The following is a 25,486-nucleotide window of genomic DNA, read 5'->3' as shown; positions in this document are numbered from 1 at the left end:
GCTAACGTCATTATTGAAGATGCTGTTGTAGTTAAAGATGTTCTTTTATTTTACTTCAAGCTATCTTATTTTAATAAATCATCTTTTAATACTTTTGTATTTTTAGATTTGAAATATAAAGCGTATTTACAGTGTGTCGTTCCAAAGTATTTAAAATTTGTGTCTTTTAGGCCTCCACCACTGATTGGGTGGGCCTAATTTGCAACAAATGTAACAAAATTATTATTTTTTATAAAATGGAGTTGAAATTTAAAAGTAAGGTAGTGTTCTACTGTTTCACAATAGTTAGTAATAGTATTTTTTTTAAGATCGTTTCAAGTTAATTAAATCGTTTATTTTTTCTTGTAAAAACTTTAATCTTTCTCCTACTAAGATGGGACTGGGAAAAAAAGTAAATACTAGCAATAATGAATAAACCAAACCCTTTACTATTTCAACACAACTAGCACCACTTTTACTAGTGAGTCGTGTTTTGTTTTTTCTTGTAGTTAATAATATGCGATGGCGACAAGGAATATATCAATATAATATATGTAAGTTGAATTAGATTAACACTAAATAGATTGATAGTATCCACTTAAATTATAAAAATATGAGAGAAAACTAATTTTATTACCCTGTTTCAGCTACCCAAATATGCCATAACCCCAGATTATCCCCTTCTCCCTTTCTCTCTCTAGCTGTTTGCTTTTCCACCTCCACCACCACAAATCCCTCCTTTTCTCTCTCCTCACTGCTTCCAATTTTTTCAATCCGGTGTATGGAATAACCGATCAACGGCTCCGATGAACCAGTGGCCTGCTAGCAGCGCCGCCGCAGCTATGGACGGCGACTCCGCCGTGATGGACGCCTTCTCCGATCTCACTTCCTTCTGGCCCTCCTCTCACCACCAAACCCCCTCATACCCCCTCACCCCTCCCTCCCCTCCCCTCCCCCAATTTTTCAACCAGGAGACTCTCCAGCAGCGCCTGCTCTCCCTCATCGAGGACGCCGCCCACGAGAGCTGGACCTACGCCATTTTCTGGCAGTCCTCCGTCCTCGACTACGGCGGCGCGCCGGTCCTCGGCTGGGGCGACGGCTACTACAAAGGCGAGGACGACAAGGCCAAGCGCCGCACGGCCTCCTCCCCGGCCGAGCAGGAGCACCGGAAGAAGGTCCTCCGCGATCTCAATTCGCTGATTGCCGGCCCTCAGGCTGTCCCCGACGAAGCCGTCGATGCCGTCGATGAGGAAGTCACCGACACCGAGTGGTTCTTTCTGATTTCCATGACTCAGAATTTTGTCAACGGCTCGGGTCTCCCGGGCCAGGCCTTATTCACCTCCAGCCCGGTCTGGGTCATCGGCCCGGACAGGCTCGCCTCTTCTCACTGTGAACGGGCCCGCCAGGCCCAGGGTTTCGGCCTTCAGACGCTGGTGTGCATCCCCTCCCCAAACGGCGTCGTTGAGCTTGGATCCACGGAGGTGATTTTCCAGAGCTCGGATCTCATGAAAAAGGTCAAATCCTTGTTCAATTTCAACGGGCCGGAAACGGGCTCCGCCTCCGGGCCAAGCTCCTGGTCCTTGCCGGAGAACGATCCTGCCGCGATGTGGCTGACGGAGCCGTCTTCCTCCGCTGTGGATGTCAAGGATTCGGCGATCAACAACGCCAACACTAATCAGGGAAGTTCAATCCCCTCTCGTATCACTAGCAATCAACCTCTTTTAGTTAAGGAAAACCCTAATTCCATCAATTCCACCACTATGAATGAGAACCAAAACCAGGCATATGTTTCTAGAGAGTTGAAATTCTCCGAATTCGGTTTCGATGGTAGCAATACCAAAAATCATGGTGGTAGCAATCAACCTCTTTTTATGCCTGAATCGGGAGAGATACTTAATTTCGGAGAGAGCTCCAAGATTAATACTGCAAATAGCAATGTGAATCTGTTTGGAGTTGAGACTGACAGCAGCAAGAACAATAAGATGAAGAAAAAATCCCCAACTTGTAGAGGTAGTAACGAGGAAGGCATGCTTTCCTTCTCATCCGCCCCGACGAAGACCGATGTTGGCATCGAATCCGATCACTCCGATCTCGAGGCATCCGTTGTCAAGGAGATCGAGTCCAGCACCGTGGTTGACCCCGAGAAACGGCCTAGAAAACGTGGGAGGAAGCCTGCCAACGGGCGCGAGGAGCCTCTCAACCACGTGGAGGCGGAGAGGCAGAGAAGGGAGAAGCTCAACCAGAGGTTCTACGCTCTCAGAGCTGTAGTCCCAAATGTGTCAAAGATGGACAAAGCCTCCCTCCTCGGAGATGCCATTGCTTACATAAACGAGCTCAAGTCGAAGCTCCAGAATTTGGAGATCGCTAGAGATGATCTGAGGAGGCAGGTCGAGTCCTTCAAGAAGGAAGGGGGCCGCCACTCCGCCCCTCCGGAGCAGGGCCACACCATGGTGGACATAGACGTGGACGTGAAGATCATTGGGTGGGACGCGATGATACGCATCCAGTGCAGCAAGAAGAACCACCCCGCTGCAAAGCTGATGGTGGCGCTCATGGAGTTGGACCTCGAAGTGCACCATGCCAGTGTGTCGGTGGTGAACGATCTGATGATCCAGCAAGCGACGGTGAAAATGGAGGGCCGGATTTTCACCCAAGACCAGCTCAAGGTAGCGTTGATATCCAAAGTTGCTGAAGCTCGGTAGCCATTTTCGAGGTTGGAATGCTGTAATACCTTTTTTAATAGTAGATATGTGCTTTGGCTATAGTTTTAAGTATATAACTTGTTGAGTAGATTCAAGATTAAGCTGAATGTTGGATGCTGGATGCAAACTGATTGGCATCGCTTGTAGTTTTTATTGTTTAGCTGAAGCCTCTATGTTTGTGTGTTTGTGTATATATTTGTGAATCCAAGCTAGTCGTATGAGGCTGATTTTTACATGATAAAACATGGGATTTTGTTTTCCCTGTCTTGTATGATTAGGACTGGTGTCTACTGATCATTTGGTCACGTGTTTTTTTTTCTGAATAAATGTATTTGAGGATTATTCCATGACTTATAATTGAACTTTCTTGGATTCATTTGTGGACATGGAAATGTGGAGTATCAATCACACACACACCAACATTTGTGCGTGTGTGTAAATGTTAGGTGCATTGAATCTAGTTGAATCTGAGTAATTTGTTACAGCATTGAATCTAGTTGAATCTATGTAATTTGTTACAGCTTCACCTATGTAACTTCACCTATGTAACTCTGTTCCTAAACTAAGATAATGGGACAATTACATGTTGCGTTCGGTGCATGATATTGATGATGATGTGAAGTGTCAAGAATGAATTATTTGCAAAAGATTTTTTTCTTTTCGAAATATATTCTTTTATTCAGAGACAATTGGAAATATTTCCAGTGGAAATGCAAATCAAATGAATATAATTCCCACATTACACATAAGAAAGAAAATAACACAAAAACATCACAATCTTGGAAAAATGGGGGTATGTTACACGGTTGAAATGGTGTTTGTAAGACAAAGACAATTAGGTAGGGCATATTGGTGATGTGCCTAATCTCTTCTTTTAAAGAATACATAATAGTACTAAGCTCTCCAAAAGAAAAAGAGACTTATACTTAAAAGTCTTAAACTACACACAAACATTTAAATATGTATATAATCGAATTATTTCAAGATTTCATGATTAGGTTATAACGAGAACATGTAATAAAGGAGGGATTGACCAAAAGCTACATGCATGCAAGATAAAATGAGCTGTCAATGTTCTTTTCACTTTCAACGTATAGGAATACCCTCTGCCCAATCATCTTGCAATATAGTAGTATGGCAGTTTCAATGAGTTTTCAAATTTTGTCAACTGCATTGACTATTCGTTTCCTTCTTTCAAAAGTAGCTGGAAGTAAGATTCAGTCAACAAATTCAGAAAAATGATTTTGGCTTTGGCTGGCTAAGCTTGCAATCCCACCACTATGTGAAGGACATGTTTCTTGTTTCTTGTGCATATGGCCTCTCCTGGCATCTTTCTTCCAATCTCTCAGACATTGAATACTGGCTGGTTGATCAACACTTGGTGCCTTTCTCAATTCAGCTTCTTGTCGCTTACGAGCTCTATATCTACGTTGGCCCTCCCTTTTCTTCCTACGAAGATGTTCCACTTTTTCAGCAATTGTAGCAGTTTCATTTTCATCCTTAGCAGCCTCTTTTTCACCACTTGGTGCCTTTCTCAATTCAGCTTGTTGTCGCTTACGAGCTGTATATCTACGATCCAAAATTTCAGCAATTCTAGCAGATTCTTTTTCATCCTTAGCACCTTCTTTCTCAACACTTGATGCCTTTTCCAATTCAGCTAGTTGTCGCTTACGAGCTCTATATCTACGGTTCTTGTCCCTGTTCCTCCTAAGATGACGTTCCAAAATTTCAGCATTTCTAGCAGCTTCTTTTTCATCAGTAGCAGTTTCTTCATCCTTAGCAGCTTCTTTATCATCTTTCACAACTTCTTCTTTATCATTAGCAGCTTCTTCTCTTTCATCAGTAGCAGCTTCTTTTCCTTCATTCTCAACTTCTTTTTCATCATATGCAGCTTCTTGATGCAACACCATAGAGTCATCCATCCTGGAACAACCACAACCAAATTAACTGGTTAGAAAGACATGTATTCCAGTGCAGGGATTTAAACCAGTTTAACTAACTCACAGTATATTTGAGCTTATAAGAAACACCAGATACAAACACATTAACATGCACAACTGCAACTCACAAAGCAAATTGTTAACTTAATTACATTTTTTCTGAATCATGCCTATAAATTCTTGAACTGCAACAGCTAAACATAAATATAGATGCTCTAACAGATATTGGATCCATCAGAAGGCGTAAAAAAGGGTAAAAATGAAGATGGTACCAGATTAACAGATATCTTTAGCAATGTTAGCTAATAACAAAAAATGCTGGAGGAGTTGAAGTCAAGAATTATTAAAAGCAATAATTTGTTGAGAATTAGCCGGAAGTTACAACATTTCTGGTGTGATATATTCATTCCCAATTTAGCAAAGACAAATAGACATTTCTTACCTAAGTTTCTCTGATTTGATTTACTGAGTAAATTATCAATTCTTGACACTATTTTTCAAGTGATTTAAAGAAAACAAAGAACGTCAAGAAAGGGGAGAGCAATCAATCCATTGGAAGAACTAGTATCCTTTAACAAAGAACACACAACAATCCATTCACGACTCACAAGGTGTGTTTACATGTTAATCAACAAATTTTAGCAATCAATCGACATTACCTCTTCTATGCCTTATAAAGAAATCACAAAACACCCTAATTCCACAACAAGAAATGAAGAAAAAAATGGTTGGAAATAGAAGAGAAAATGCAGCACCTGGTTGAAGATTTTCCAATGAAAACACCACCTCCGTAGCTGGAAGATTGAAGAGGAGATGGAAATCGAGAAATGCAATTGGAATTGGAGTTGGAGTTGCTCAAAAACTAATTCCCTCCACTGCATATTTATACTACATTTCGCACTTACTCAGCCGCAAGCAAGCCTTTAGATACAAAGCATATATTGAAATACTACTAATAATTAGCCTGCGTTATTGATATAGCTTATATATGATCATGCAAAGAAAATAGTCATCGTAAATGGGGAATGGGACAGAAAGATTAATTTTTTATTTCGATTCCGTGTTTGTGTAATTTTCGATTGAGATCATAGGCTAACAGTTGCATATATCGTGGAATAAATAATTAGAGATATAGTAATTCACAGAATTTCAATACGTTTTCAGTTGACATGTACGAATAGGAAAATGGTTAAATTATAGGAGTATAATATTCAAACAATATTCAAAGTGGGTGGTGACGCACTTGCCGTAGCCACCACCGGTCTCCGCTGCCTTCAATTCTCAATAAAATATCATTTCTTACATTCCACTTCCCTTTCCATTTCATTCATCCTTTTACCAATTCACACCCCGGAGCTTTTCCAGCTGCAGATGAGACGAGTAATCGCTAGACTCCACTCGCCATGCTCAAGGTCTCAATTCCATTTATGATTCTTCTCCTTTTTTTGTGATTTCCATATCTATAAATTTTATTCCTTTGATATTGGGATTTGAGTGAAAGATTGAGGAGTTGTGGGTGGTTTTTAGGATTTGGTTATAGAATCAAGGTTTTGGGCTTCAGCAGATAGATTCAGGTGTAATCTGTCTTTTGAGGGGTTTGAGGTTTGCCAAGGAAGATCTAAAGATTTCGCTTTTTTGGTGGAAAATTCAAGATTCTTGAATTCTACTCTTGAGTTGTGATTTTGTTTGATGATTGAGGTTTTGACTACTGAAATTGGGGGGTTTCTAGTTGAAGAAGAAGTAGCTAGGTTTTCGCTGGAAAAAGTGTAGTGGTGATTGATGTTTTGGATTGATTTGATCACTGAAATTGGGGTATTTTGTTGACGAGAAGGGGAGTGAGTGGCTAGGTTTTTGCTGGGAAAAAGTAGAGTTTTTAGTCTTGAAAAAATGGATTCAAATCAGCCTCCTACGAATAGACAAACGGATCATTTGGGTGTAAACAAGATGGGCAAAAACATCAAGAAAAGCCCCTTGCATCAGCCTAACTTTGCTACTGCTGCTGGAAGGCAGCAGCCTCAACCCCAAGTCTACAATATCAACAAGAACGATTTCCGTGACATAGTTCAGCAGCTTACTGGTTCACCATTACGCGACCAGCCTCCTAGGCCTCCCCAAACCCACCTGAGACCCCCCAATAACCGGTTACAGAGAGTTCGCCCCCCACCTCTGGCTTCGACTGGTAGGCCTCAGCTCCCCACTAATCCTCATGTCCCTATGCGAATGCCTGCACCAGGTCTGATGCCTTACCCAAATAACCTAGGGTGGCCTCCTCCTCCGGTCCAATATGATCAGCACTCCCCCAACATGCTGCTACCTTCCCCTCCTCCTGATGTATGGGGAAACACTGCTGAGTCTCCCATTTCTGCCTACATGAGATACCTTCAGAACTCAATCATAGATTCGGGTCCCAGACAACCCCACCCTTTCCCACAAGGTCATATGCAGCATCAAGTTCCTGCACAAAATCTACCACATCCTCATGCATTTCCTAACCCAGCCATGCCTCCAAGAGGAAATGGACCTCCCACAAATCTTCCATCTCCTCGTTTCAATGGTCCTCCACCCCTTCTTCCTTCACCTAGGGCAAATGGCCCTCCACCCCTTCTTGCATCACCTCGTATGAGTGGGCCAATGCCCCCTCTTCCTTCACCTAGGGCAAATGGCCCTCCACGCCTTTTACCCTCTCCAACTTCCCAGTTCCTCTTACCTTCGCCTACTGGCTTCATCAACCTGTTATCTCCTAGATCACCTTATCCGTTGCTTTCTCCAGGGTTTGATTATCCCCCGATCTCACCCAATTTCTCGTTCGCTTCTATGGGCCAGTCTGGAGTTTTAGGTCCCGGACCTCATCCACCTCCCTCCCCTGGTTATGGATTTCCTTTGCCCCCTTCCGGGTTTTTCCCTGTGCCAAGTCCAAGATGGAGGAACCAATAACGGTTCAGTCGAGCGCAAGCTACAAGTCCAGGTGAATCTCAGGAATTGTGATGTAAGCTGCGATACCAAACTTAGTCTTGAAAATGTTCGAGTCTTTGTACTTTTCTTTTTACCTTTTTTTTGTATTCACTCTTTTACACAGCTTTTTGTCTTCTTCGTGTGCAAACTATGCAACAGCTACTTAACTGGATTCTTTGTAATTCTAGTGTTTAGATGATTTCAAAGCCAACTCTAGTGTTTAGACGAAGCTGATAGTGTTGTAGAATTTGCAAAGTTATGTATGTTGCCTCATAACTTTATTGTTTCATCTATATATGTTCCATTACCTTCAGTTTTTTCCACAATCTTTTGCTATTGAGTTCTCATATAGTAACATAACTGGAGTTGGTCAAGAGTGTCAAACCATGTTCTTGCTGATTCTTGAATGTGCTCTTTTCTGACTAATTATGAAGATGATTATTGAAACATGTGTATGGCAGTGTAGCTATTTCAAGAAAACAGGTAAGTTACTATGTAGAGAGACAAGACAAATTTGGTTTATGCACACTTTGATTCGTTGAAGGGCCTAACTGATATCCTAGTATAGTAGTAGTAATCATTATTATAGGAAGGTGTGCAGTTCTAGTAATACTGTTTTTTATCTGCAATTTGTCAATTTGGTCAAATTTTATCTATCTTCAGCTGTACAGACTCTAAATTCATTGGGGAAAAATGGATACGTGTCATTCTTGTTATAGGAAAGAAGAAAAGTATAGGGATGTGAGTCAGCAAGTTAAGACAGATTTTCTTTATAAAAGAAACATTGATACCATTTTTCAGAAAAAGGGTGTAAGAATAAAATCGCATCGGCTATTATTTTATTGGAGACAAAAAATCAAAAATATCCGCTTTTCAATTTTTTTGTAATAATATGTCAAACCTATCTAAATTATTTAAACCAAACCCAATTGAATTGATGCAGTCATACTACATAGCTGAAAAAGGTGTACATTTTTTAATATTTATCATTAATGATTACATCATGAAAGTTGAGTTACTTCTAGAATTGAATTAAATTAAATCCTAAAATTGAGTTAAGTTAAATCCTAATAAATCCAACAAGATTATCTCGTTTATTATTGAATTATCGTTTTTTTCCGTTTTGAACCCATAATCTTTATGCCATAAATAAAGATTTATCATGTCTTTTAAAAAAATATCCTGCTATATACAACAACATCGATTTTGTAACAAGTTGATAAATTTGGAATATCACTAACAAGTTGATCAAGAAAATTTTGTTCATTTGGTGATTTGGAAGACAAAAATGTTATAAATAAGTAGAAAGGATCAATAAATATCATCAATGTCGTTAGGGATATCTTGACTTTCTAATCAAATTCACTCTCATTTGTGTACAAATGATAACAAATGGCAAATGTTTTCCAATTTCAGATTTAGAACAACTAATCAAACCAATATCCCAACTACATTGCTCTAAAAGAGTCATGTTTTGTAGAGGGCTGTAAAGGTGCCATTGTGTTCTGAATAATAAGACATACCGGTGTCTAACTGCAGTCTGAAGAGATGTTGCAGCTAGTTCGAGTTTGAGACAGCATATGACAAATTACAAGTCAGCGACCTCATCATCAAAGGCATCTCAAAAGATTGCACCTGCAGAGGCACAAAAAGGAAATTTACATGTGCCATCTTCGAAAAAGAACATTAGCAGTTTCAGCCACGGGAGGGAACCATGACAACTTTCTTTCTGGATGCTGCCTGGTGTCTTCACACCATGAATATATCTTTCGAGAACTTCTCAGGAGTACGTCATATGAAAATTTTGATCTTAGGTAGAAGATCTTAAAACTCCATCCACCAAGTCCGAAGCATGATAGTCTTGAAATACATTGTTTTAACTTCCGTCTGAATTTGATAAATTCTTCTTCTTTCTCTTATGCTTAGGTTTCACGGCATCTGATAATGACTCGGCTTTGTTTTTCACTTCTCCAGCTTCAGCTGCCACTGATAATGAAGGTGATGGATCTGCATCTCTAAGGGATTCATCTATTACATTCAACTGTTGCTTTTCATGTGGCGTTACATCCATCTTCTGATCTGGTGTTTCTACATCTGCGAAATTTGAATGAGTTATATCTCTGATCTACAAAACAAGGACCAAACAAAATAAAGTGGTCTGATGATACTAAGGGTCAAATTAGCTCTAGGTTATATTAAAGAACATTAAGCAACCCAACATTAAGAATTAAGATTAGGAAAACGATTATCATATCTGCACATGCAATATGGAAACTAAATAACTGGCAGAAAACAAATAGCTCTGAGCTGCTATGGATCTAAATGCATATAGTACACATGCTTAAATGCTGAAAGTAATATGAATAGCAATTGAGGAGAAACCGAGATGGTGTCTACTGCATCAGTGTCTTGTGAAAGAAGTAGATTGAAAATTGCCAGAACTTTAAAATATAGAGCCACGAATAACTGAAGCACAAAAACCGACGGACTTATGTGATTAAGAGCCAGATATAGTTTATTTGGGTACCCAAAAATAAGAAAATTCATACTCCTGAACAATGAGAAATATGACACAAATGATAAGAAAAGAAAGTCTCCTGAACAATGAGAAATATGACAGTGATGACAAGAAAAAAAATTCACTGATCAAAAGATCAAGAATGAGAAACTCCTAGGAAGAAGTGAGATGGCATCTCACCATCAAGAAGAGAATAATAAACCAGCAAGAATTAAGTACCTAGGAGATTCTTGATTCTTTTAGTCTAAAACCTACATTGCCAATATCAAAAGAATAATAGATAAAAAAGTGAATCCAATGCATAGATATTGACATAATTGAATTTACTATTGAACTTTTACAGCCAATATCAGAATTTCATCTCTTTTAATCAAATTCCCATAACTATCCATTCATCCTAAGATGTTTCACAGTAAATGTCCATATGGCTTGAAAATCTGCGGAGATCTTGTCAGTGACGATGTGGCTATGTCGTCACTGGTCCAAGAAAACACACAAAGGTGACAGAACTACCAATAGAATACCTTGTGAAGCTAGACTTTCTTTCAATTCATCAGCATCAGCAACCTTGGAGTATGGATCCCTGCAAGCAAAAATAACATACATTAAGAACACGCCTGTGACTAATAATTCAGACCAGACACATTTTGAGGACTTTTTTTTGGAGATTTGGATATACTGATTCCTTTATAGCAATCATAAATTGGACCACATAGTAACTAATTTGATGATTTTGCAGTTACTGCAGGCATCCATTCATTTGGTGTAACACTTTACTGGGATCTTCATTTTAGTAGCATAACAAACATAAGTTGCCAAGTGGTGTACATGAACGTCCAACCAGGATTATATATAATCACATAGAGCAATAAAGGGAGAGACTCGCGTTCATACCAATAATACTTGAACATAAAAATGGATTTTGATTGTACGTAATTTCACTCACTGACAAAGCCGGTAGAATAATTAACAACTAAACGGGCTTTTTATTGTAAGAGCAATTTCACTCATTGACAAAGTCATGAAATTAGAGTTTACCAACTAGACGTTCCACCAATGACGGCTTTACATTTGTGTTCATCTTTCTTTGACGAGTGGCTCTCAACTTCCATATCATCACTTTGACTGCCACTTGTTTTCTCTAGTTTCAGTTTAGGCTTCTCCATGTCCTTCAATTTATTGCTGATATTAACTGAATCAGGATGTCTTTTGATTTTTTTCAAATCTCTACTTGTTTTATATAATTCAACCTGCAGTACAGATAAATATTTGCAAAATATGTCACGAAGCCAGGTTATATGAATCATTGCGAGATATAAACAAGTAAATTAAATGCCAGCAACTGCTCAAGCATATGTACTGACAGCTTTTTTAATTTTTCCAGTAATATCAGCAGCCTTCACAGATGCAATCCGCAAGCATTGCATAACAACACTTTGCAGCACACCTTCTCCTCCGGCCTTTTGAATTGCACATACATCACCATTTGTATTCAAAGTAGCAGTCAATTTTCCACCCATAACAGCTTCTTCTAAGTGTGATGGGTCAATAATCTAGCAACATATGTGGGGAGTAGTGCATCAGAAATGTAACTGATCAGTAATCAATTGCTATGAGATAACAAACATGTGAAACTCAGGGAAAACGACTTGTATTTATGATAAGCTTACCACTATGCTCTGGTTACCAATAAATGCAAATGTTACTGCTATGGGGAGATGGTGTACAATCAATGGTAAGGGCTCCCTGACCTGCCATATTACGAAATAAATTGAACTTCAGTATCTAGTTTTCACACAGGGCTGCCAAGCAAAATAAACCCACCAACCCCCCCCCCCCCTTCTTATGGGTAAGCGAGGCAACGACGCAAGGTGACAAAGCTACTGACTTAATAACATAATTATTTACAAGGGCCTACAGTACATATTACGCATGCTATGTATCACAGTAAGCTCATATATTGATTATCTGAGAACTTATATAATCCATGAGTCTTCATAGATTCCACAATAGCTAAGGGAGAAATCCGTTACATCAGTCATCAGATAAAAAATATTTGAGATCATCTATGAAAGGGAGGGAACAAACTTCTGGCGGATGCATTATAACTTCCTGACCATCTTCTCCTCCCAGTGTGCACTCTGGCCTTCTGAATGTCAGTAGAGCAGCCAAGGCTGCAATATTGGCGGCATCAATAAGATTCCTATTTTCAGGGAAAAAGAGAGATGCCGATAAAAATTTTATAATGATCAGCAGAAGAACGTAGATAATCTAATCGAATTAAGACATAGATGCACAAATTACCCGCCATTGTCTAGAATGTGAAGATCAATACGGACAGACCACACCCATTTCCCCGCAATAACACAAAGTGATTCTGTGTCGATGGCCTTACTTTCTCTGTAAAGTCCATTTTTAGTTTAAAATTCAGCATAAAACAAAATATCAATTTCGAGCTATCTCCTAGTTCTATCATCTATGATTAAGTTCAAGTCTTCAACTAGACAAGCAAAATGTTGTCCTGGAAATAAGCAAATTAATAAACAAATGCTGAGTTACAAATTACCTTAACCCACGATCAACTATCCGTCCCAACTCAACAGCAGATTCCCCAGGACGACCAACTTCAAAAGATGGATCTGCCATTGGAGAGAACTCAGTAAATATGGCAAGAGTACCCTCATTGGGGCGATCACGGTAAGGTTGCACTAGCTGTGATGTTACAAACCCCATTACACGAGTCTGGCCCAGCTGGACTTCTGATGAGCCATCTTCACTGTTCAGACACCAAAAGATTAACAATTTTTTTAGATTTTAGACCCACACACCTACAATTCTTACTAAATCATAACCATCATATGAATTTCAATTGAAGAGCACAGAGACCAACAATATATGAGTAAACAACTTAGAGTATCTATAAGTGGTATCCACGAATCTTACCATGTAAATTTACAAAATAACAACCTATATTCCTTAATTTACCCATTCTTGAAGACACGAACAACTGTCAAAGAGATTACAAGAGAAAATAGCGAAGTTGATATCTTACCTTCCAAATTGGATAGTTAGGTTCCGGTAATCAAAAGGGCCACGGCCGTCGGTTCGGAGGTCAGACAGCAGTGCTGTCTCAATAAACTTCTTCTCATTGACGGTCATCCGCCACGAATTGGCAAAGCGCTGCTCCATAGCAATCGAGCAATTGGTTTATCCACTTCGGAATTGGTATGCAAAATAACAGAATCGAATTTTAACGGCAGCGACAGGGAGCTAAATTGCTGTGCTGGTCGGGTTTTATGAGAAAATGAATTACATAGAGAATGCAAAAGACAATTTTTTTGCCCTTTTAGGTCATCAGTTTTTTATTTATTGATTGGGCTAGTTTTACAGTAGTAGTTTTGGGCTTCTGCTTTAACGAATGCTATAATCGTTGCAAATATTTTTCTAATTTACTCCACGGGTTTTTTCTTTTTTTTTTTATTCTAGGATGCATTTATCATTCCTCGAGTGTACTGAACTTTTTTTTTATTCCGCCTTTAGGAGTGACGCATGGCCCTCATGGGCCTCCTTTTAATGAAACGCGTGACAATTATGCGTCTTTTAGAGAGTTTGTTCGAAATTTTTTAACGACGCATAAAAGTCATGCGTCGCTATTTGTTTTAAAATTTTATTAGACGACGCATAAGAGTCATGCGTCTTAGGGGGAGACGCATGAGGCTCATGCGTCTCTAATTCGCATAAATCTGACGAGGGAGAGGCAGTAGCCTCATTCGGACGCGACAAAAGAGAGAAAGGCGAATTCTGCGATTTTTCATTGGCAATTCCGGCGAATCCGACGATTTCCCCTCGTATTCCGATAAGTTTCCTTCAATCTTTTAACATTCCTCCCTTATTTGTTGTTAATTTGCATATTTTGTTTAGATTTCTCTCAATTTTGTAAATTAGGGTTTACAACAAATTGCTCAATTTTAGCCGATGTTTTGTTGTTTTTTAATTGTTATGGATATTATTGGTGAAATTCATTCTATTGTATAGTTTTTGATATGTTTGAGATGCTTGGTATTGTGATTTTGGTTGTTATTGGAGAATAGAGTATGGGTTGAAATGTATCTTTTAATTTAACCTTCTAATTTAGTAGTTATATATAAATTAGGCATTATAAATCATGAATTGTATTGAATTGGAGTGAATCATTTGGTTTATGATTTTTTGTTATTTTGACGATGAATTTGAATGTATATGTTATTTGTATTGTAAATGTGAGTTTGTAATTGTTGTTTAGTGAATATGTACTTAGATTAGATGGAGACTTCAAGTTCAAGCGGACAATTATTATATGGGCCCGAAGACCCGTTCGTGCTATATCTGCAGAAACATCACATTTCAAATAAACTAATGAAAGAGGGCACAACACAAATATTTAAAGTCCGAAGGACAAAAAGTAAGACTTGGGACGTCGACATTCATGAGGATGTTAGGTATTGGCTTGACGCCTTTGGTTTCAAAGGCGTGGTGGATTGTGGGAGGTCGATGAAGGTCGACAATGAGCTGATCACGACTTTGATTGAGCGTCGGAGGCCGGAGACGCACACTTTCCATCTACCGATCGGAGAGGCGACGATCACCTTGGAAGATATGCAAGCCATTTGGGGCTTAAGGGCGGACGGTCACGTTTTCACAGGGCGTGACTATCATGTCGACTATCCAGATTGGACTAGCAAGAGCCGCGATTTGTTGGGATGGATACCGGATACATCCACAGAGACAAAGCAAGACGGTTTGCTGATGACCGCGCTGATCAATCAGACGAGGATACCTCTGGGTGATGACCTACCTACGTACGTATACATCCAAATGGCACGTATCCATGCCCTAATTTTGTTAGGAGGTCTCATTCTACCAGACACCACGGGGTGTAAGGTTCCATTTATGTGGTTGAATGCGTTTGAGGATCCGGAAGAGGTGAAGAATATTAGTTGGGGAAGTGCGGCTTTGTCCTACCTTTATCATTATTTGTGCGAGGCTTCCATGGACATCCATTTTATTAGGAATCCTCATTTTTCTGCCTCGTCCGCGCTTTCGAGGAAGCAACTGCTCAGGGGTGATACACAATTTCCATCCAGGTTTAGCCTAATAGTCTTCGTGTCTTGGTGCTTGAAATGAGCCACCATAGTATTGTGCTTCACATGTAGCTTTGTGGTTGTGTTTATCAATGAGTTCAAACATAGAGTTACCTCTATCTCTGGCAACGGCGCACGCATGTGAACAAGGAACTCTCCACATTTGCCACTTCCCACAACTGCACTTTGAATCCATAAACTCGACGTCTTGTTTGTTATTGCCCTTTGCCTGTCCCTTTTCGACACGTGGATGACTTAGAATTTGGTAATGACCTAGTTCTCGGGCAAGTACTAAACAGTAATGTAGTTGCCCCTTCGCATCATTTGCAGCAAGTTTGTCCCTCGCCCACGGGGTCAACCGACCTTCGGTATGTTGTATTTCTGTCTTTCTATCTGCCCACCATTGCACTGTTCTCCAAAATGTCAGATCAACCAAAGCTCTAATTGGCAACTCTCGTATACCTCTCAACACGTTGTTGTACCTCTCTGATATGTTTGTTGAGGGCACCCCCATCTCAGTTCATCATCGTAACAAAGAGACCAGTTTTCTTTTTTGGCTTTGTTGAGCTCGTGTATTGCAACAAGACTTTCCTTCCGTAGTGCACGTCGCCTTCGCATGTATTTGCATACTTGAGTTGTGACACCCAATGCCCATACCATGCCTTTCACTCTAGCTCTCTTACCCTTAAGTTTCGTCAAGATATTTTTCCTCACATTGATCAAACAAAATTTGTGGTGACATATCGACGGCTTTTTCCATTCATCAGAACGCATAGCCTTAAGGATTCCTTTATGCCTATCCGAAATGATGCACACCTCCCTTTGGTATTTCACCACATGAATTCTGACATGATCCAAAAACCACTCCCAACTGTCGCCAGTTTCTTCATCAACAACAACATATGCAATAGGCAGACATTTCTTGTTAGTATCAACACCACAAGCAACAAGCAACTTACCTTTAAATCTTCCTCGAATGTGAGTCCCGTCTATTGTTAAAACTGGTTGGCACTCTTGGAAAGCATGTATAGCAGGCCCAAGTGCCCAGAAAACGTAATAGAAGACTTTATTACGGCCCTGGCTCAACAACTCGTTATGCCTCCACTCAACGATTGTGCCTGGATTCGTAGGCTGCAGTTCAAGCATGTAGCTTGGCAAATTCCTAAATGACTCCTCCCATCCACCAAATACAATCTCTAAAGCCCTTATAACTGATTACCACATGAAATTTGTCATGAACAAAATTTCTTACGGTTGCGGCTTTGAACTCGACATTTTTTAGCAACTGATGGCGAATACACAAAGCAATCATTGGTGATGAAAAGTTAGCATATCCTCTATCATTACGATGGCCTTCACAACTATGGCGTCCCACCCACTTCCTAATCTCCCACATATCATCATGGGCCATTTGTGTAACAGAAACTTCCCACCGACATTCATTCGCTTTTTCAGCGTCGGTCTTGCTGATAATAGCTATCCCATCTTTTGTCCTCCCTACTGGATATTTGCATACGGCATGCCACCTTCTTAATTTGCTCTCAACCACCCTAAATTGTCGGTGTTGCCTCAGACTCCACATAGTAATACCAGTCTTCACATGCAGCTTGCTATCAAATTTTGTTCCCGCATTAATCCGATACGGGTGTTCTTCATCCCAGTACATAGTACTGAGTTCATTACCAACTTCAGGTACCTCAGAAGGACCACTCGGCAGTCTGCGAAAATATTTCAACCCACTGTGAACGTATTCTGGAAGTGGTTATTCACCTTGCAAGACGGGTTTACATACTATCTCCTCATCACTAGAAAGATCACATGAATCATCACTTAAAATTAGGGCTGGGGAAAAATACCGAAATGCCGAAATACCGGCCTTATTGTACCGAAAAAATACCAAAAATACCGAATTTTCGGTATACCGTGATTTTCGGTACGGTATGATACCTTTCTGAAATATTTCGATAAGGTAAAAGTATGAATTTTTATATACCGCGATATACCGAAATTCGGTATATACCGTAATTTAAGGTATATACCGTAAAATATGAATATAATAATATATAAAGTATTTTATACATTTTAAAATTATAAAATTTATTGTGAAATATAATATAATATGAATAAAATATACTAGTATTTAATACCTCGTATATTATTTAAATTACTATAAAATATAAATAGTATTCTAAAAAGTCAAATATTCAATTTTCATTGATATTGAAAGTAAGGTATACCGTAAAAGTATGGTATACCGAACTTTGGTACGACATACCGAAAATGAGGTACGATATCGGTATGAAAATTCTCCATACTGAAACTAAGGCATATCGAAGTTCGGTATACCGAAAATTTTGGTAAGATAAAGGTATGATTTTTTCGCATACCGAATTTACGGTAAGGTATACGGTATGGTGGTTTCGGTAAGGTATACCGTACCTACCCACCCCTACTTAAAATATCATCAGATGATGATGACGACAATGGTGGATCAAGGTCTCCTCGTACAACATGAACATCAATATGCTCTTGAACATTCTCTTGAGTATTCAATCCAACATCAACAGCATCTGCAACATCTGTTTGCTCATTCATACCGCAATCAATGCTCATAAGTTCAACCCTTGTAGATGATCCAACACTATAATCAACAACTGGTGGGATTAAGGCATTTCCAACAGACGCATATTCAACAAATAATTCAATATGACGAGTAGAATTTAAAGCCTCATTGAACATAAACATCACACTGTCATCACTGTCAACCCCAGTGCATATATAACTCGCGGTACCCAAGAAACAATGCCTCCATGATATATCGATGGAGTGTTGATTTGAATCTATCTTTATCTTAGCATATATCATTGCAACTAATTCAGAAAATGAAATACACAAATTCAATACGATGGAAGCTCTCGCACGAGGTGGGTCATAACCAATATCCACTTGAGGAAGTTGAACTATTCTACCACTCCAATATAAACTCACGAATACTGGCATGATTTCTGCAAATATATATATATAAACCAACAATAATTATAGACAATTTTTTTTCTATAAGCCATAATTTAGTAAGTTTAAAATAAATTTATCAAAAACCCCAATAATATGCAATAAACTATAAATAAGGGAGGAATGTTGAAAGATTGACGGAAACTTACCGGAATATGACGGAAAATCGACAAGAAATCTCCAAGGAAATCGTTGAGTTTTGTCTGCCTCTCTTCTCTCGCGTATTCTGCCTCCCTCGCTACTGATTTAAGCAAATTAGAGACGCATGATGCTCATGAGTCTCCGCCTCGTCCGTGAAATTTAAAAAAAATAACAAACGCATGAGGAAGATGCGTCTTAGACGGAGACGCATGAGCATCATGCATCGTTAAAAAAATTTGAAAAAATTGAGAGACACATGTCCCTCATGCGTCTCCCTTAAAGACGCATAATCGTCATGCGTTTCATTAAAATGATACGCATAAGGGTCATGCGTCTCTCCTAAAGGCGGAATAAAAAAAAAGTCCAATTCTCCTAAAGGCGGAATAAAAAAAAAGTCCAATACACTCGAGGAATGATAAATGCATCCTAAAACAAAAAAAAAGAAAAAACCCTTTACTGCACAATAAGTATACTCCACAATAAGTAGTGGAGTGAAAACTGATATTCAACCTAATCAATCTCAGCACCAAATTGATTTGCAGAAATGGCAACCCTAAAGCAGACTCTAGGAGACCTAAACAAGGAGTCGTTCGTGGGACTTCTTTCCAAGCTGATCGGTGAGTCCAAGTTCGTGCAGAACAACCCGCCGGAGCTCATCCCGGAGGAGGACAGGATTGTGAACCACGTACTCAATGTCCTCCGCCCCTACAGCACCGCCACCGGCGGACCCCTCCGAATCAACCACGTCACCTACAAGCCCAACCGCGGTAATCTCATCGTCGAGTATCCCGGCACTCAGCCCGGCAAAATCCTCTCCTTCGTTGGAATGCACATGGACGTCGTCACCGCCAACCCTTCTGATTGGGTATTTATATATTTATTCTACTACCAGTGTTTTCTACTGAGTATTTTGCTACTACCTCCGTTCCAAGGAAGATGGCCCTTTCCTTGGACGGCCCGAGAATTTATGCAATTTTATTTTGTGTGGAAAATGGAGAGAGTAAAGTAAGAGAGATGGAATAAAGTAGAAAGAAAGATGTTTTCATTTTTAGTAATGGTTCATCTTAGTTGGTACAAACCAAAAAGGAAAGTGCTTCAATGGGACGGAAATGAGACGGAGGGAGTACTTTTTATTGCGCCTTTCCTTTTTTTTGGGAATCAAGTTTTTTTTTTTTGTTTTTTTTGCGGATTGCTTAGTTATGTGTAACTGTGAGGAAATGTTGATTTTGATTGTGATGATTTCAGAATTAAACAGATTGGTGAATAGGTTGAGCTATTAGAACAAGGTCATTCTATATTTGTGTGCTGATTTATAAACAAGGTGTTTTTCAGGATTTTGATCCTTTTAGTTTGGGTATCGATGGTGACATGCTAAAAGGGCGTGGAACTACTGATTGTTTGGGGCACGTCGCCTTGGTGGCTGAATTGATGAGGAGACTGGCAGAAACAAAGCCTCAGTTGAAGTCTACTGTTGTTGCTGTCTTTATTGCCAGTGAAGAGAATTCATCCATACCTGGAGTAGGGGTCGATGCATTGGTGAAGGATGGATTGCTCAACAACTTGAAGGAGGGGCCACTGTATGTGTGACAAACCTGTATAATGTTTAAATTGAATAGGAAGCTGAATTTATATTGAAATGGTGAAAGATTTCTCTTTATGGTTTGTGGTGTTCTCCCTTTTCCAGGTTTTGGATTGATACTGCAGATAAACAGCCTTGCATCGGAACTGGGGGTATGATACCGTGGAAGCTTCATGCTACTGGAAAGCTATTTCACAGTGGTCTAGCCCACAAGGTAGATTCTTTTATGATCTCTTGAGTAAAAGCAATTTCTAGTATGAGAATTAGTGTTATAGAAGGTCTCACACGCCAGTAGTGCAGAAAAATGAGTTCAATTTTATTGGTGGGGCTATAGAGCATGATATATGACAATGTTTTTTTATGGGGTCATGTTTTGGTAGCAACTTCATTAATTTCTGTGCCTTTAACTTTGAGGTGTTGATATGCATATTTTATCATCCAGTTTTTGAGGATTTTTTTTTATTTTAATTATTTATTGAGATTCTTAATTCTAAAATATAGTTGTAGAAGAAAAGTATAGAAGCTATGTTTTATCTGGTAGAGACTTGAGAGAGATTTGATTGATGCTCTTTATGATCGTTATAGTTATCCAATCTTGTTAGATCTACATTCGGAGAATAAGTACGAATGAAATATCAGATAATTTAACAATTCCGGTATGAAACCAAAGTAATTCTACAACCAGGGAAAAGGTGGCTTTTTTTTTGTCTACAAATGGCCAGTTACTAAACATGTAGTAATTGGTTGATTAAGTACCTTTATAATTACCTATACCCCTCACTCCCCACCAACAACCTCTTTTTAGGGAACTACGAATCAGTTAATTTCCTGGAAGCAAAAAAAAAAAAGGATATTGCAGAACTTAAAATCATAGAGTAGATTTCCTCATGATCTCTAGTAGAACTCTCTGCCTCTTCTATTTTGCCTTCAGAGAAATACTTTCTGTTGCAAGTGATCTGTCTTTTTCAAGAACTGAAACCTATGGTAAATCAAGTGCTAAGCACTAGTATTCCCCCTTCTGTGTCTGTTTTTTAATTTGAGGCTCATTGAGGAAAAACACTGCAAGAAGAGAAGCCTCACCTTTGACTCTTGAGTCTCCCACTATAATATTGCTCGCAGAACACATAGCTGTTCAATTGATCTTCTTAAAGACCCCTTTTAGGCTTTAGCTTAAAGTAGCATTGAACGATTTCTTATGTGCTGAAGAAATCAGTCTAATATTTCTGGATTGCATTAGTATCTATGATTTTTTGATTTTGGCAAGGCTCTGCCTCTGCCATCCAACATACCATTCATTGTAGATCAATTTATTATTCTTTTAATCATTCATAGGTGTGTGTGTGTGTATGTATATGGAGTATAACATTATTCTTTCTTCCGGGTGATTGCAGGCTATTAACCCCTTGGAGCTAGCCATGGAAGCATTAAAAGTCATACAATCACGTTTCTATGAAGATTTTCCACCCCATCCAAAGGAACAAGTATATGGATTTGCAACACCATCAACCATGAAACCAACTCAGTGGTTTTGTACGTATTGGATACTAAACATAAGTCGGTAAATTCATGGATGCTTGTCTAGTATGCTGAGTTTTTTTGTAAACTGTCATTGACAGATCCAGGAGGTGGGATCAATCAAATTCCTGCCGAGTGTACAGTTTCCGGAGATGTTAGGTTATGTTTGTTTCTTTTAGTGCCTATTTTGTAAGTTTTGCCGCATCATTGAGTAATAATGTTTTTCCTCTTTACTATTGCAGATTGACACCATTTTATAGGTATGGATGCACATATTATCCTTTATTGGCCTACTTTCTATGAGTTTGACTTGTTCAAGCTGTCACATTGACTTCGATTCTGTGAAGCATTCAATTAAATACCTACAAATTGATGTTCCAGTGTAACTGATGTAATCAAGAAGCTTGAGGCATATGTTGAAGACCTGAACACGAACATAGAAAAACTGGATACACGTGGCCCTGTTTCTAAATATGTTTTACCAGATGAGAACCTCAGGGGAAGGTCAGTTTTTCCTCCCACACCAATTGGATATCTTACTTTTAGTGTGTATCCTTTCAAAGTTGAGAAAGGTTTTAACGTGGTCATACTTCCCAGTCCTTTAATTTCACGATGGCATGTGTTTTGGATCTTAATCCAGTTCCAGAGTTTTTAAGTCCAGCCTTCTGTTCTTATTAGTTTTTTTTGGTTATTTATAAACTTGTCTTTTGATTGCCAGGTTGGATATTACCTTTGATGAAGCAATGTCTGGAGTGGCTTGCAATCTTGACTCTCGGGGCTTCCATGTCCTATGCAAAGCTACTGAAGAGGTGGTTGGTCATGTAAAACCCTATTCTATCACGGGTAGTTTGCCTCTTATACGTGAGTTGCAGGTGGTACTCATACTCTCATATTTACTTAGCTTATTCTGTGCAAAAGATATCATGAATTGACTGTTGCTTTATTATTAAACTGTAGGAGGAGGGTTTTGATGTGCAAACCGCCGGCTATGGTATATATGCTTCCTAACTCATTTATTAATTAATTTCAGTTGCCGTTAAGTTTTATGCCAAGGAACATAGCTCGTATCATAACAATCACATGCTTCCATTTGTGTGTCTAAAGCAGATAGTATCTTGTAACTAAGCTTGAAACATGTCGCACAAGCTCATGCTTTTTCTCAATCATTTCTAACAAAAATGTTTAGTATTTGAAACCAATTCTTGTGTCCTTCTGCCCCAACATCACTGTATTTAAGCTAGAGCACTTCTTTGGCCAAAGGTCTCGGGTTCGAGTCCACCGTGACGCAGCCTTTAATATGCAGTGTCAATCTCAATCAGTTGCTTGATCAGTTTTTGAATTAGGAACTTGTGCAAAAATGAATTTTAAACCACATAAATACTTGGCTCATATAAATTGTGGGGATAAGTTGGTCTTTCTACATGTCCAAATGGGTATGACTTTTTTTTTGGATACTTGGCTTAAAATGTCGTATAATGTCTGGTAGGTGCAACGTACACTCGGCTCCCTACAAGATTGTACATCAACTATTCTAACCTGAGAGACGAAACCTAATAAGTAAATTTGAAAGCTAGAAAAATAAAGTTTTGCATAATATTTTGTCGACTTAACTGTCACACTGAAATCCTGAAGCACTATAATGTGTTGTGCATAAGACTTGGATTTCATGTCATAGAATATCTGTTAAGTTTTGCATAAGAACTATAAGCAAGCATATAAATCTTTCATCTTTAAAAATACAGAAATACTTGACAGTCTATGTTATACTATGACCAGATTAGAAGACCAGAGTGATTTTAGTCCCTTGGTAGTTGATGGTAACCTTTGGATTATAGCTGTGATGAGTGATGCCTTCGATTACTTATTTTCTTTCTCACTGCTCGCCAGTGTTGTTAGGGTCGCGGGGCGCACCGGGTCGATGAGGTGAAAATTTGGGTCGCGGGTCGACGAGTCGACGGGGTCGAGAGACCCACAAATCTAGGCTAATTTTTTTGCCTTTTAATATTAAATAAAATAAATATATTGCTCTAATGTTTATAATATATCAAATAATATAAATGTAGACGCAATTCATGTGAATACAGATAAAGTGGAAAATAGAAATGATCAAAATATCAAAACAGTTCATAAGTCATAACACAATAAATAATTGAAACCATTGTCTGAAAATATCAAAACAAAGGAATATATGAAGGGTGGCAGCAAAAGATCTTTGAATTGTTTATTTGTTTAGGAGTGAAGAGGCCGAATTCTAAAGTGTAGAAAGTAGGTTTGAAAAGTTTGATGTGGTGCATGCATATATATATAGAGAATCATGATTGAGATAGTCAGAAAACATGTGAGAGATTTGAGAAAATCAGAGATAGCAGGCGACCCAGGCGACCCACTCGACCCAGGCGACCCAACGGCGACCCTGTATCTCGATCAACCCACCCATGTTGGGGCGGTGATGGTCTCGACCCAGGTGACCCGGGCGACCCGAGCGCCCCGAACGACATTTTGACAACACTGCTGCTCGCTAACTTGAACATCATCACCAATCCATATTACAAAAGAATACCTTCTGGCTATTAGGGGTTGTAGGCATTATGTAACAATGCAAAGAACAAATATATTGTGATATTATGTTAAAGGAATCAGTTCTTAATGATAATTATGAATGGGAACAACACTTCGGCTATGAGCATGTATATTATACCTGTGAATTGTAAATCACTAGATCTACATCTTAGCTGTTTATGCTCTTTCTACTCGAATAGTATAGTAGTATCTTAAACGGTTTAAAGGCAGGAACACATGATTTCATACTTTTGATTGTGCCTTTCATACACCTAGGTAAGATAACTTAAGTTTACTGAGTTTGACCACTAGTATTGCTGGAGATATTGTAATTGAAAGAGAAAGAAGAAAACGATTGATTCTTCTAATTTGATCATGGAGATTCACTATAGTTTGTTTACTAGTTTTTCAAGATTAATGGCTCTACAGTGCCATGCATTGCAAATACGCTCCTAGATGTGGAAACTGCGTAATAGACTCAATAGTATGGTTAGTACAACTGAAGGTTAAATAGCGGTAGTAGTTTGAAGTTCTGATTTTGTCTGACCTTGAAGATTATGGTGAATGGAAGTTTTCAATTTCTTTTCTTTAGACTCGTCCTATGGTATTGAGACACAGGCATAGATCACAAAGCTGTATAATAACAGTCGGCTCATTGATGGAAATCATATAGCAGTAAACTTTTAGCTAAAGAAGACCTTTTTATTTCACATTTAGCATGTGTAGGCTTTCACATAGACATTATTTTATGAAAGTATGTATGTGCAATTGCGCTCAGTCATTGATATTCATTCGGTTATTTTGTCTTGGATGTGCAGGCTTAATGGCCACGTATCATGCGAAGAATGAGTACTGCCTTCTTTCCGACATGGCCCAAGGCTACCGGGTCTTTGCTAGCATCATTGCGCAGTTGGAAGAGTGAATCTTAATATTGGTTATGTTGCATAGGGTTTTGAGCATAATATATCAAAATGATGAATAAATGAGTATTAGGTTCCTGAATCTTGTGATCTTTTGGTATATATTGCTAATTGGACTGGAGAATTTTTCAATCTTGTCCTACTTATGAATTTATGTTTGAATGCGACAATATTGTTATTTTCTACAATCTTTAAGCATATGGGGACATGTTTTTTCACTTTTTGGCCCTTTCCATCTCATTTTGAAATTGAAACATACCAAAAGTTAGGTTTATCTCGAGATTGGAACTGCACTTTCCTTCTTCCTTGGCTTTTCTTGGGAGAATATATCTGTGGACCATTGATATCTTTAGTAGATATATATGCACCATGTTTTTGGGAATATTGCATTTATTCAATGAGATCATTTTTTACAATATCATCCTATCAAATGGGAAAATACACCATCAAACAAGATGGACACTGGACAGTGCATAACAACATATTGTGCAAGATCATTATTATCTGTACATGTTAAAAACTCCAAGAAAAAGTATTATTATTCCATAA

At 38.8% G+C, this 25,486-nt stretch overlaps 6 protein-coding genes across 6 annotated transcripts; 4 read left to right on the top strand and 2 right to left on the bottom strand.

Moving 5' to 3' along the window:
• Positions 1 to 614: 614 nt before the first annotated feature.
• On the top strand, positions 615 to 3,038 carry LOC121759337 (transcription factor MYC2-like). The gene has a single exon (XM_042154892.1). The coding sequence runs from the start codon at positions 786 to 788 to the stop codon at positions 2,679 to 2,681; it is 1,896 nt and encodes a 631-aa protein (XP_042010826.1). The 5' UTR covers positions 615 to 785; the 3' UTR covers positions 2,682 to 3,038.
• A 637-nt stretch (positions 3,039 to 3,675) lies between these two features.
• LOC121757250 (translation initiation factor IF-2-like) lies at positions 3,676 to 5,696 on the bottom strand. Its single transcript, XM_042152776.1, has 2 exons — positions 5,377 to 5,696; positions 3,676 to 4,604 (listed from the first exon to the last, which is right to left on the bottom strand). Exon 2 carries the CDS (start codon positions 4,601 to 4,603, stop codon positions 3,899 to 3,901), a length of 705 nt encoding a protein of 234 aa, XP_042008710.1. The 5' UTR covers position 4,604; positions 5,377 to 5,696; the 3' UTR covers positions 3,676 to 3,898.
• A 181-nt stretch (positions 5,697 to 5,877) lies between these two features.
• LOC121757249 (protein HAIKU1-like) lies at positions 5,878 to 7,886 on the top strand. The gene has a single exon (XM_042152775.1). It carries the CDS (start codon positions 6,509 to 6,511, stop codon positions 7,553 to 7,555), a length of 1,047 nt encoding a protein of 348 aa, XP_042008709.1. The 5' UTR covers positions 5,878 to 6,508; the 3' UTR covers positions 7,556 to 7,886.
• A 1,006-nt stretch (positions 7,887 to 8,892) lies between these two features.
• On the bottom strand, positions 8,893 to 13,414 carry LOC121758048 (exosome complex component RRP45A-like). Its single transcript, XM_042153486.1, has 9 exons — positions 13,144 to 13,414; positions 12,658 to 12,867; positions 12,396 to 12,491; positions 12,180 to 12,294; positions 11,762 to 11,842; positions 11,456 to 11,644; positions 11,130 to 11,341; positions 10,616 to 10,674; positions 8,893 to 9,667 (listed from the first exon to the last, which is right to left on the bottom strand). The coding sequence occupies exons 1-9, from the start codon at positions 13,278 to 13,280 to the stop codon at positions 9,450 to 9,452; spliced, it is 1,317 nt and encodes a 438-aa protein (XP_042009420.1). The 5' UTR covers positions 13,281 to 13,414; the 3' UTR covers positions 8,893 to 9,449.
• Positions 13,415 to 14,393: 979 nt separating this feature from the next.
• LOC121757459 (protein MAIN-LIKE 2-like) lies at positions 14,394 to 15,254 on the top strand. Its single transcript, XM_042153001.1, has one exon. It carries the CDS (start codon positions 14,394 to 14,396, stop codon positions 15,252 to 15,254), a length of 861 nt encoding a protein of 286 aa, XP_042008935.1.
• Positions 15,255 to 18,852: 3,598 nt separating this feature from the next.
• Positions 18,853 to 25,155, top strand: LOC121759435 (acetylornithine deacetylase-like). Its single transcript, XM_042155011.1, has 10 exons — positions 18,853 to 19,229; positions 19,697 to 19,941; positions 20,049 to 20,157; positions 21,335 to 21,473; positions 21,560 to 21,617; positions 21,701 to 21,718; positions 21,840 to 21,962; positions 22,177 to 22,330; positions 22,416 to 22,449; positions 24,836 to 25,155. The coding sequence occupies exons 1-10, from the start codon at positions 18,909 to 18,911 to the stop codon at positions 24,937 to 24,939; spliced, it is 1,305 nt and encodes a 434-aa protein (XP_042010945.1). The 5' UTR covers positions 18,853 to 18,908; the 3' UTR covers positions 24,940 to 25,155.
• Positions 25,156 to 25,486: the final 331 nt, after the last annotated feature.

This window comes from Salvia splendens, chromosome 12, assembly GCF_004379255.2.
Source record: "Salvia splendens isolate huo1 chromosome 12, SspV2, whole genome shotgun sequence".
Taxonomy (NCBI): domain Eukaryota; kingdom Viridiplantae; phylum Streptophyta; class Magnoliopsida; order Lamiales; family Lamiaceae; genus Salvia; species Salvia splendens.
Note: the sequence above shows the minus strand (reverse complement) of the source record. Positions and strands in the feature narration are given on the sequence as shown.